The sequence below is a fragment of the Pelobates fuscus genome, chromosome 6 (assembly GCF_036172605.1).
Source record: "Pelobates fuscus isolate aPelFus1 chromosome 6, aPelFus1.pri, whole genome shotgun sequence".
NCBI classification, from domain to species: domain Eukaryota; kingdom Metazoa; phylum Chordata; class Amphibia; order Anura; family Pelobatidae; genus Pelobates; species Pelobates fuscus.
The window spans coordinates 119,605,940-119,618,805 of record NC_086322.1 but is presented as its reverse complement, the minus strand read 5'-3'; the positions used below and the strand labels follow the sequence as shown (position 1 = coordinate 119,618,805).

At 39.6% G+C, this 12,866-nt stretch overlaps 1 protein-coding gene across 1 annotated transcript in view; it reads right to left on the bottom strand.

Annotated features, from left to right (window-relative positions):
- SPOCK3 (SPARC (osteonectin), cwcv and kazal like domains proteoglycan 3) overlaps positions 1–12,866 on the bottom strand; it is a 272,759-nt gene that overhangs the window by 130,272 nt on the left and 129,621 nt on the right. The window contains exon 4 of the mRNA XM_063458196.1: positions 890–1,004. Coding sequence (XP_063314266.1) covers positions 890–1,004 — 115 coding nt within the window. The remainder of the gene's footprint in view (positions 1–889; positions 1,005–12,866) is intronic.

Below are 12,866 nucleotides of genomic sequence, written 5' to 3'. Positions count from 1 at the left end.
AAATAATTGTGAGTCACTCTTCGAGTACAACATTAAAAAAAAAAGAACTGGAAGTATCTACTTTATGGAGCTGACACTTAGACATAGGTGCCATAGTTCAGAAATTGCAGAAGGTGAAAGCCGACATAGAACAATTGAGTTTTGGCAACAACAAATGAAACTACATTTCATTTACTTCTATGAGAACAATTACAATACAGCAGCTATTTAGGGTGATTTAAAAAAAATAAATAACTAACTCACATGTGAATAAGTAAGGTAGCTATATATTATATATATCAGCAGTTACAAATGTGAAATATTTGAGTGTTGGACAAAGGAATTGGACTTTTACTTTATATATATATATATATATTCTGATTAATTCTACTGGACTGTGAAGCAGATTTAATATGATGATACAGCAAAAAGTCTATCCTTGTCGATTTACCATTGCTGGTGCAGTATACCACGTTGTGTAGCATTGACAGATCAGTAGTGTGCAACAGTGCATTTGTTCTGATGTTATACATATAAGGAAAAGTGTGCTAGATGCAAGATATAATACAATTATATATATATATATATATATATATATATATATATATATATATATATATATAATATTTATTTCTACAAATATGTAACATGGCACATATGCCTGTCTATAGATGTATTTTCTGTATTGTGTATTGCTTAAATATTGGTTTTATTAAGCCCCGCACAACTGGCATACTGGTTATAATCACTAAATAGTTACTATTGTAGTGTCTTAGCCTGCTTTATAAATACATAAAACAATGTTATACAATTGTCAGGCAATAAAAAGATTCTAAATCACCAAACACATAATAAAAAGCAAAGTGCAAGTTTTGATATGTAGATTTTGTTATTATGTAGAAAATCATACCTGTGTGTTAGTCTTCTTTGACTAATGCATATAGCTTTTTCTTGATTTTGGGCAATACAGACTTTATGGTGACTGCATTTCATTTTTAAACATGGGTCTTTAGCTGGATCCAATGCTAGAAAAGAAAACACATACATAGGTTTGTTGGTTATATAAAATAATTATAGTACATAATTAAATATTAAACTGTACACAATCACATTGGAATGTAGTATATACTGTAATAGTATGAAGTTTATAATATAAGTAATCCAATGCTACAGCTAATTCATTGGAAATTGTACAAATGAAAATACTAGAATTTTCAATTATTGAACAAAGGTGCTATATTAATATATCTCCCACGTGCCCCTCTTTAAGAGTCAGGTTCTATTGTAGACACACATCCTTCTGTTTCTCATTTATATCCTAAACCCCCCTTTTGAGAGCTATGTGTATGACTGTGTAGGAAAGCTTCACAGAGCTTCACACATGCAATAATCTGAACAAATCTGTCTAGAACCTACAAATATTAGAAAGTCTTTAGAAATCTGTGTAACAATAATGCCCAGCGGATGCCAGTTAACCTGGCAGCAATAGTGCCCACAATTTCCTTTGTTGGTACCAGGGGAATGCCTTATTCTCATAACTCAGATCCTTTTCTGAAGCTTGAGAAAGACCTTATGGGTCGAAATGTTGCTGTTTGTGATCTGGTTCGATTAAATTAGCCTTTCTTGGACCTTGGAGTACCTAGACCTTTATTTATTTTTAACATATTATTCTCATGACATACATTTATTCTAAATAAATATAGATGTGGAGGCCCCCTAACATATACAAATTAGTTCAACAAACATGACATGTAGACATAGGTGCCATAGTTCAGAAATTGCAGAAGGTAGAAGCTGACATAGAACAACTGAATCTTGGCAACAATAAATGAAACTAAATTTCAGTGACTTCTATGAGAACAATTATAATACAGCAGAATGCCTCATTCCATTTTAAACATGGATTCCTTGGACTTTATGTTTTCTGTATACAACAGCTTTGAAACACAATTTAGGAAGGGATACAAAGCCAGTGAACCACTCATGGACAGCTGCTTCGTTGGTAATGCAACTCATCAGCATTAGATTGGTTAATGGCTTGCTATTGAGGCTTGCTGTTACTTGCGGAGCAGAGACGGCTTCACTGGTGTGCAGATCTGTGTTTAAAAATGTATTGACTAGGGGGGCGGGGCCTGACCGCAGAGCCGAGTGGTTGACAACCTCAAGAGCTCCGGCACAAATACGCAAAAAAAACCACTTTTCCCGTCCAAAACGGAGACTAATCGGGTCAAAAGACCCAGCAATATACAGGGAACATCAAGCGGAGTGCAATGCTACCCATCAAGCGGCGAAACGAGCAATATATACCGGACAAGCGACGGAGGCCTACCCGACAGGTGGGAGCGGGAGAGGCGGCCGCTCTCCCCCCGCCACGGGTGAGGACTTTGGTGTGGAAGGGTCCCAGTTCCCCCCCCTCTGGACCGGTGGGGGTCATCCCGGTCCACCAGCATATGGCGAGCACCCACCTCTGGGACGCAAGTCAGCGCCACACCACACAGACTGGCCCACGAGGCCCAGCCAAGATGGCCGACGGTGGAGCTACTGACCTGAAGCAGCAAACTACTGAGGAATGGGCAACGGCTTTCAAGGCTAAATTTGAAGCTGTCTGCCTGCGCTTCTGGGAACGATTGGAGGCAAGGCACTCACATCCCAGACCGATGCCTTCTTCACCGACAAAGAATCATAGCGCACCCCCTAAAAAGCAGCCGGGACGCCCAAGCACAGCGCTGCCGATGCGGAGGAGAGTGCAGGGCGCTGGGACTCAGCAGACGAAGCGACGAAAGGGTATTACCCGCACGAAGCGGCCTGTTGGAGGCCATGCAAAGGCACCCCGGCCGCCTACGGGAAGCTCCGACGGACCGCCCACCACCCTCCAGGGCCACAGATGCCCACAACCAACATGGCACCATAATCAAAACGGAAGCCCAAAGCCATCTCCCGCTCACTGCTCCGCCAAGACAAGCCTGAAGGGCAGAGGCGAACTGACAACCGGCACACACCCAGCCAATAACAAACCTGCGTTACAGCCCAGATCAGGGACGACACTGGTGACCAGTGCCTACATGCACAAGCCTCCACACCGATGGCAGATCTCTCAGACAGCGTTGTGGGACTTTGCAACTCACCTCCTAAGGTCTCTGCACCTCCCGTTGTTAAACCCACGGCAGCGTGACCGCATTCCTCCCCGCAGACTGGGCATCGGATGAAAGGGAGGTAAGACCCGGTCTGCCTGATGGCCAGCTCCGGTGATGAAATCGACGTAGACGACCCGGAAAAACCCACTTAACCTGACGGACAAATGTAACAAGCCAACACCCATGGACATAGTCCTTCTCATAACTTGGACTAAAGTTTTTTTTTCTCTAAGCTGACACTGCTAGCCAACATATACCATAACTACCCAGAGATGCTGCAAAATTTGCCATAGACTACCTCTCATTATTATTTGTTTGGCTCAGAGCCAGGTAGTTTAAACTTACCTATGCGATTTTATAATCTCCATTATGTCCACCTATCGTTAAAGTGCAGCTGACTAGCAGGTTACCCAGCAGCCAAATAGCCTACCCGTAATAGCCTGCGCCAATTAATAGCTTTCTGGTACAACATTTATAGCACTGTTCCAAGTAATGTCTCAAAATTGTTCTAACGATGTTAGCAAACCACCCTCACGCACACGCATGTAGTCCCTTAATTCAATTGTTGTGTTCTGCACCCATAAACCATTTAAGCCATACATGTATACCACTACCACCAATCACTATAAGCATAAAACATGTAAAGCCGGTACCTAACGGAACCAAAACGTGCAGAAGTTTGCATAGTTATCCATAGTGATGACGCATCAGCGCGCCACACGCGTTTACTCTGTAAAATTTACGTTGAATAACCGAATGTTTAAGCTACTTAAAATCCTAGAATGTCATTTCCTGCAATTCTCTACCACATAAAAAATGTGCAATGTGTTATCAAGCCATGCTTTCTTACAACGCTGTTTATTGTTATATCGAGTGCTCATGCTGTTGGAACATGGCACACGCCTCTGTAACTGCTTTTTCCTTTTGCACACAAAAATAAAGAATTATAAAAAAAAAAAAAAAAAAAAAAAAAAAAAAAAAAAAATGTATTGACTATCAACTAAATTAAGGTGGAAGGGGGTTTAACTCACAACAGGATTTTGGCATTTTATATATATATATATATATATATATATATATATATATATATATATATATCCAATACACAAGATCCAGCGCACTCACTTATTCACTAAACAGCAACTTCAATGCTGACAGATTTTATTAGTATTGTTTTAAACAAATACCTAATATAGGCAAAAATAATGGGGGTTTAGTTACATAAGCCTGCCACAACGTCAATGTACCAATGTACCCCATCTTTGTCCGGTCCTACTCTAACAGCCTCTGATGAGCTGAACTAGCAAAATGCGCGCCAGGGACTCAGCTACCACCATTAGCACCCAACTATTGCAGTGCCACAGGCTTTTGGATTTGCTGTTCTCGTGACTACCTAGGCACGGCATAGATCCTAGCAGCTGTGGGGATCCGTTTTTTTACACTTACAGCGATTAGTGTTATTTTCAACTTATTTTACGTAAATATTGGGTGGAGGGATTTCTACTTTGTAACTGGACAGGGATATATTTTGGGGGTAAGGTGTGCCCATGAAGGCACATTAGGGCATGTTATCCACTCTCCCCTCGTTCCCATATTCCTCTATCCCTATTAATCACACGCAACTGATTGTAAGCCTTTCAGGGCCGTTATTGCTCTTTATTCTATTTTAGAAGATTGATTATGGCGCTTTGATACTATTCAACATCACAGAGTGTTACTAGCAAAGCTATATTCATTCCATTTACCATTATAGCAGTTCTGTCTAGATGTTCTGCTATTTCTCAGTTACATTGTGCTAACAATTATGGTAGCATCTAGTACAAATCTAGTACAAATACAAATGTAACATTTTAGACTGAATATTTTGAATATTTTTACACTAAGTTCTTGTCAGCGTCTGCTTAGCAGTGATTTATTTTGTCTGCTTAAAGGACCACTCTAGACACCCAGACCACTTCAGCTTAATGAGGTGGTCTGGGTGCCAGGTCCTTCTAGGGTTAACCCATTTTTTCATAAACATAGCAGTTTCAGAGAAACTGCTATGTTTATGAATGGGTTAAGCCTTCCCCCTATGTCCTCTAGTGGCTGTCTCATTGACAGCCGCTAGAGGCGCTTGCGTGCTTCTCAATGTGATTTTCACAGTGAGAGCACGCCAGCGTCCATAGGAAAGCATTATGAATGCTTTCCTATGTGACCGGCTGAATGCGCGCGCAGCTCTTGCCGCGCGTGCGCATTCAGCCGACGGGGAGGAGAAGAGGAGGATCGGAGGAGGAGAGCAGGAGGAGATCTCTCCGCCCAGCGCTGGAAAAAGGTAAGATTTAACCCCTTTCCCCTTTCCAGAGCCGGGCGGGAGGGGGTCCCTGAGGGTGGGGGCACCCTCAGGGCACTCTAGTGCCAGGAAAACGAGTATGCTTTCCTGGCACTAGAGTGGTCCTTTAACAGTGATTTATTTAGGATCCACTCAAACCATTCCTCTAGTGGAAATGTGCTTATTTATTATACTCTTCGAGTATCTTTATTAGAACTTGTTTTGGCCAATTCAATTTTAACACCTGTGTGCATATTATACTCTTTAAGTATCTTTATTAGAACTTGTTTTGGCCAAAACAATTTTCACACACATGTGTGCTGTTAAAAATATCTGAAATAGTTTCATAACTTTTTTTATTAATGGGCCATAGGTCACTACCATAAGATTGTTTTTAGATGTATTTTTCTTTTTCAATAGTACCATTTTTCTTTCTTTGTTGGTCTTCTTGTTTAGTCCTTGTTGGACTTCACTTTTACCAAGATTTATTGAAGGTTAAGTCTCAATTATTCTTGACATTTTACTTTTATAGTATTCCATATCTTTAGTACTTTAAGTGTTACATCCTCTATGTGTTTCTCTTTTTCATGTTATGAGATTACTTCACTTACTCGGGGCTCTTTACAGCACAAGGCTAAATAAGGCCCTGGGATGAGGCACCTGTGACAGGGAGGGATGAAAAACCAAGGACTCCCAAATATATATATATATATATATATATATATATATATATATATATATATATATATATGAAACCAGGGGGGCTGCATGCACTCACCTGAACATGCATAAATTGGGTGCTGCTGGGGGCCAATTTATACAATACACAAGATCCAGTGCACTCACTTATCCACTAAACAGCCACTTCAATGCTGACAGATTTTATTAGTTTTTTTTTTTTTTGAAAACACCTAATTAGGCAAAAACAATGGGGGTTTAGTTACATTATATGATCATGCATTGCATAAGCCTGCCACAATGTCAATGTACCCAAACTTTGGAAGGTCCTACTCTAACAGCCTAATGTCTGCTTTTATGAGATTAACCCACTTACTTGGGGAAAAAGTTTCCTCCGGGGCTCTCTGTAGTACAAGGCTAAATAGGAGCCACTCCTTTGTTGCCTTGGCTGTGTGTCATTGTCATGCTGGAATACCCATCCACAACCCATTTCCAATACCTTGACTGAGGGAATGGGAAATACTGGGATGGGGTAAAGAATGTAGAGAAAAGTGTATGGTAACCGTAACTAGGAGATTGGATAACGTTAATCTGCCTACTGCTACTCTTCTTTCTACTGAGATTCCTGTACATTATATGGAGGTTAAAGAAGTATTCAATAAGGTTCATACTGATACTTTGCCTCCTCACCGATCCTATGATTGTGTCATGGAGTAACACTTCCGGGTTCGGCACTAAGCTGTGAGGAGCCGGACCCCGCCCCCCTCTGACACAGCTCTGACGGTATTTAGGGAGACTGGGCAAGAAGGAGGGTGCTTGGTGATTGATTGTGTGAGCTAACGTGTGAGCTGCCTCCGCGAGACCGCGGGCTCCACAGGCTCAGCTACTGGGATCTACTTCCACCGGACTTGGCTCTCCACAAGCTCAGACAAGCCGTTCCAGCCTTTGAGCAAATGCAAGGATTGCTGCATGCCATAAAGGATTACTGGAGAACGGATACTTTGCTACTTTACAAGTGGACCATATCTCTGAACTATTGGAGGACTACCCATATTAACCTTAAGTATATCTTTCAGCTATTTGTCTACAAAATCATTTATTAATGAACTAATACTTGCTTACTCAAACCTTCAATGATCCAAGTTACTAATCTCATGAAGGACAACTCCCATCATCCTTATTCACTATGAACTGTTTCTTGCTTTGCAAATACATTCAGTGCTTCAATCTACTAATTACATGAAGGACAACTCCCATCATGCTTATTCACTATGAACTGTTCTTGCTTTGCAAATATTCTTAGCTACTTGATTATTGTTCCTATTGAAGATTATTCTCATGAACTTAAAGAACGTTACTTAATGGATCTCTGAAGAAATACTTAATAATGCACTTTGTGTTATTGATTACTTGCACTTCTTCTTATTGGATTATTGCCTAAATGCAATTCATTTAAGTTTAACACTTATTCAAACTTCGGTTGAATCAAGTTTCCAGTGATTCTCTCTTTTCTTAAAGCTACAGTATTGATACTTAAGGATTCTCCATTTCTTCACTATTGTAATTAGGGAGTTTACAAGCTGCAGTTGAGTTCCAATCCAAATCACCCCTAGTAGCGTAACAGATTGCTCTATACATTTGTTACCCGATACTATACCCCTTAAAGGAGGGGTGTGTACTTTATCACCTCAGGAAAGTAAAATCATGGAGGACTACATTAGAGTCCTTACAGAAAGGCCACATATGTAGATCTTCTTCTCCTGCAGAGGCAGGTTTCTTTTTTGTATCAAAGAAAGGAGATCTGCGTCCTTGTATTATACGGCATTAAACAAAATAACCATTAAGAATGCTTATCCCATTCCTCTGATCTCTGAATTATTTGACAGATTCCAAGGTGCTAAAGTGTTTACCAAACATGACCTTAGGAGTGCTTATAATTTAGTAAGAATTAAGGAGGGACATGAGTGAAAAATTGCATTTAACATGAGAAATGGACACCACGAGTATCTTGTAATGCACTTCGGCTTATGCAATGCTCCAGATGTATTTCAGGACCTTATTAATGATGCTCTTAGAGAATATATCTATACATTCATATTAGTTTATCTCGATGATATACTCATTTATTCTCCCAATCTCCAGACTCATCATGGGCATGTGAAACAAATGTTGCAAACATTACTCAGAAATGGGTTGTATTGCAAACTTGAGAAATTCCTGCTTGATCAGACAGGTGCAGTTCTTATGATATATAATTTTGACTTCTGGTTTTCAGATGGATCCATGTAAACTAGAAGCTGTTCTGCTCTGGCCATTACCTAATGGGTTGAAAGCAGTTCAAAGGTTTATTGGGTTTGCTAACTACTATCGGAGATTCATAAAGAGATTCTCTACAGCAATAGCTCAAATTACCAACCTGACACGTAAGGGGGTTAATTGTCATATATGGTCCAAAGAAGCTAAAGAAGCTTTTGAGCATCTAAAATTATGATTTGCTTCCACTCCTATACTAGCACACCTTGACACTAGCAAATATTTGAGGTCGATGCCACTGAAACAGGGGTAGGGGCTGTCCTTTCCCAGAGGGAGAAACAGGATACTCCTTTGCATCCTTGTAGGTTTTTCTCAAAAAAATTGTCGCCAGCAGAGCGTAACTATGATATAGGTAACAGAGAATTGTTAGCCATTATCCTAGCTTTGAAAGAGTGGCAACATCTTTTGGAGGGCTCTAAAGATCCACTTCTGATTATTATGGATCACAAAAACTTGGCGTACATTGGAGATGCTAAAAGGCTGTCTTCTAGACAATCTAGATGGTTGCTATTCCTGTCATGTTTTAATTTCATTATTACGTACAGACCAGTTCCAAGAAACGTTAAGGCTGATGCCCTATCAAGTCAAATTGATATAGGGGAGGAACAAGAGGAGGAAATCTCTCCGATCATACCTCCTGAATGTATTATTGCTTCTACGGTCCTTTTTCTATCTTCTCCTCTTCTCTGTGCTATAATGGCAGCTCAGGCACCTAGTGAAAAACCTCATGTACTATTTGTGCGGTTTCAAAGGTACCTCATAAACGGCAATGTAGGTTATTGCAACCACTTCCTATACCAAATATCCCATGGTCCCATTTAGCGATGGACTTTATTGTGGAACTCCCAATTTCAAAAGGCTATAATACCATTCTAATGGTTGTTGATAGTTTTTTTTAAAATGGCACATTTCTTCCGCTCAAGAAGTTACCTTCCTCCCAAGAACTAGTTCATATATTCGTATGCTAATATTGTTTCTGACAGGATTGATCCACGACCTGTGCGGCGTTCTAATGAACACTGGCCACTGCGGTCCCAAGCAACTATGTAACAAAGAAGGCACTTGACGTGTGTGTGACATCACGAAAACGATGCACACGCATGTTTTGGGGTCAATGGCCATGTCCAACCAATCATATTTAAATGCAAAATAGCATTTGGTCAGTGTCCTGTCGTGGTTTCCACTAGTTGGTTAACAGAGAGTGTGTTCCTATTCTAGTTCTTTTTGGTATTTGACTTTGGCTTGTACTTTGACTTCCCCGTATTTCTGGTATCCTTGACTTTTGGCTTGTTTCCTCGTTGTGTCTCTTTCTATGTCCCTGAACTAGGCTAGTATTCTTTATTTACATTATGTCAGGCCATTCTAGGGTTCCCCAGTATTTCATTATCCTTGTTCTTTGTGCATTACATAGTTCTGCGTGTTGGGTCATATAGTAATCGTGACAGATAGGAAGAAAAGAAAAACAGATCCTGAAAGACTAAGAGAAGAGGAAGCGATTGGGGAAAGGTAAGTTCGTGCCGCTTTAAAACAGGCCTGCCATTGCCCAACACATTTTTATTTTTTGTCATTCCCCACTCCCAATTTTCCATTTTTTCAAAGCCCCCACAATGCATTTTTATGTTCTGTTTATCCCTTTTTAACTCACTTTTTTCAATGAATTTCAGTGACAAATGTTTTTATAATCTGCTTCCCTTTTACAGAGCCTGATAGTGATATATAGTCGCTGCCTTTGTTTGCTAATATAACGCAAATGATGTCCATGCATGTCCAGAGCCCAGAGGCAAATTTACCTATACATGGCATGTGCAATGCTACGAGAAGGACTAGGAAGCATTGGGAGGAGCATTGCAAGAGTCGAGAGAAAGAACACAATGAACAGATGAGCAAAATTGGAAACTGGAACCTGACAAATCTTAACAAAGAAAGCAGAGCTTTCCTTAAACGACAACTGTCACTGGAATTTTTTTTTTTATATATTAACCCTTTTAATCAAGTTTTGAAAATAATTAGCTTTTTGTAAAATGAAGTAAATGAAAAAAAAAAGAAAACCTCATCCCTATCTTTAGGTTATGACAGGATCTTTCGGCTATCTACATCCACCTTGGCTAAGACAATGTTTGAAAACAGACAGATGTTTCTCTGGTCTCCTGTTTATGTTTGGGGAGTGAAGCACAGAAGATCATGGAGACTAACTTTGGGGTTTCAAACACTGTCTTATCCAAGGTATATATATAGATCGGTTTGGTTTGATTGATTAGCCTGTTACTGTCTATGCATTGGTCACATCCACTCATTATGCTAAAGTGTAATTTGTTTTTAAAACACTTGTAAATATATGTTACGGCACTATGTTGATAGGTCGCCATGGTAACGACCCTTGGCCGCGTCATTGAACGCGACGTCGCACGGCTGCTGACGCTTTCCGGGCAGCCGGCGCCAGTCTCGGTCCGTGCGTCCATGGGATCGGATGAAACACAGGTGTGGTGAGTAAACAATTTATTGTATGCTATATATGTGGGGTTTTTGTTGTGTACAGTGTATCCTGACGAAAGCTTGAGGAGATCAAGCTGAAACGTTGATTTTCACTGTTTTTACTGGAAGGTAATAAAAGTAAATTTTTATGCAAGTCCTTGGAGTGCTATCTTGGATATATTTTCTGAATTTTGGCTGACAAGCACCGGGCACTTAACATTTATACAGGAGGAGTGCAAGATTATTATTTTTTTATATATATATATATATATATATATATATAGCTAAATGATCTTGTAATTAACTAAAGATAGGGTTGGGTTTTGTAATACAAATCCATTTCCTTTCAAAACTTGATGAAAGGATTATTATTATTATTATTAGGGATGTGCAAAAAGTTTGGTTCGGAAGTTTTAGTGATTAAAAATAATGTGTCTGCTTCAGCAATTCGGACCAATGGCATTTGGTTCGGTTTGGCACTTCAGAACTGCCGAACATTGTCACTTCAGAACTTTGGCGCTTCTGAACTTCGGACATTCGTAAGCATCCGAAAGTCCGAATGGCATGAAATTCGTACGAATGAACATTCAGAACTAAACAAATTGCACATGTCTACTTTATATATCCTAAAAAATAATTGGCAAAGGATGTTTGTCTGATGCAGTCATGCGCGAGACTGCGCAAGACTGCGCGAGACTGCATGGGTCTTGGAACCCAAGCCCCCTCACACGTCCTTCATGGTCCGCTGGCAGCTGCGATGTGACGCATACAGGATATTACGTCATTGCACAAAAGGAATTAGCTTATTGGTTAAGATTCCTGTCATCATTCACTTAATTTTCCCTCCCTGTCTCTTGTTTTGCCACTTTTCAAAAATAACTTAGGCACTTAGGAGCTTCGGCACTTCCGAACTTTGGCACTTCCGAACTTCGGCACTTTGGCACTTCGGACATTCGTAAGCATCCGAATGTCCGAATGGCATGAAATTCGAAGCGAATCACACATGTCTAATTATTATATCAAAAAATAGCTTTGAGGTGACAGTTGTCCTTTAAGCTTCCCCTTTGCCAATATTTGTTAGGCAGAGGAAAAACACGTAAAACAGAGCAGCCCCTACTTTTTATGTATTATATGAGAAGAAGATCAGAAAGGATGAAAAGAAGAACAGATTTAGAGAGAGGAAGAGAAGAGGAATCAATAGAAGGTACGTTTGTGGTGACAGAGCCACTTTAGCATACATAACCAGTTAATAAACAAAGATATTTAAAGCTAAAGATTATCAATCTACAAATCAAAATCAATTAAAAGCTATTAAATTAGCCTAACAAGAAATAATAAATAAAAATGGTTAGAATCTTCTTTATCACAAGATAAATCAATAAATAATTGAGGTTTAGTTTTGGCAGCAAGCATGCCATCAGAAAACCAGTGAATTCAATTTATGATGACTTTAGGTTTATGTTTTGTGCTACAATAAGAGAAAACAAATTGCCCAAAAAATTATATATTGTAAGCTTTATCAAAGACTCTCCAAGACAACAGAATGTATATTTTTTTATGATATCACTGTGTTGACAGTCTCTAAAACATTTAATAGATCAGGGAGTGCTTTAGCAGATTGTTCAAAACAAAGTAATAAGCATTTAAAACCTACTAGGGACAGGTACATATACACATATGTCAAGATTTAGCAGACACCATTAAAAGTCAGACCTAAAGTCTCCAATTGTAGACTTAAAGGAATTGCTTTGCCATAATTGCAGCCATCAGACCTCAATGTCAAAAAGCAAAGAGGGATCTATAGGAAAACATTAATCGAAAGCAGGCATTTGTCAATCATTTCTATAACAAAGAATGCTTGTTGTAGGAGAAATCACAGACATGTTCTAGTGGCAATAAAGACATACTTTCCTTTAAGTGTAAAAACACATATGTCATTAACCCCTTAAGGACCAAACTTCTGGAATAAAAGGGAATCATGA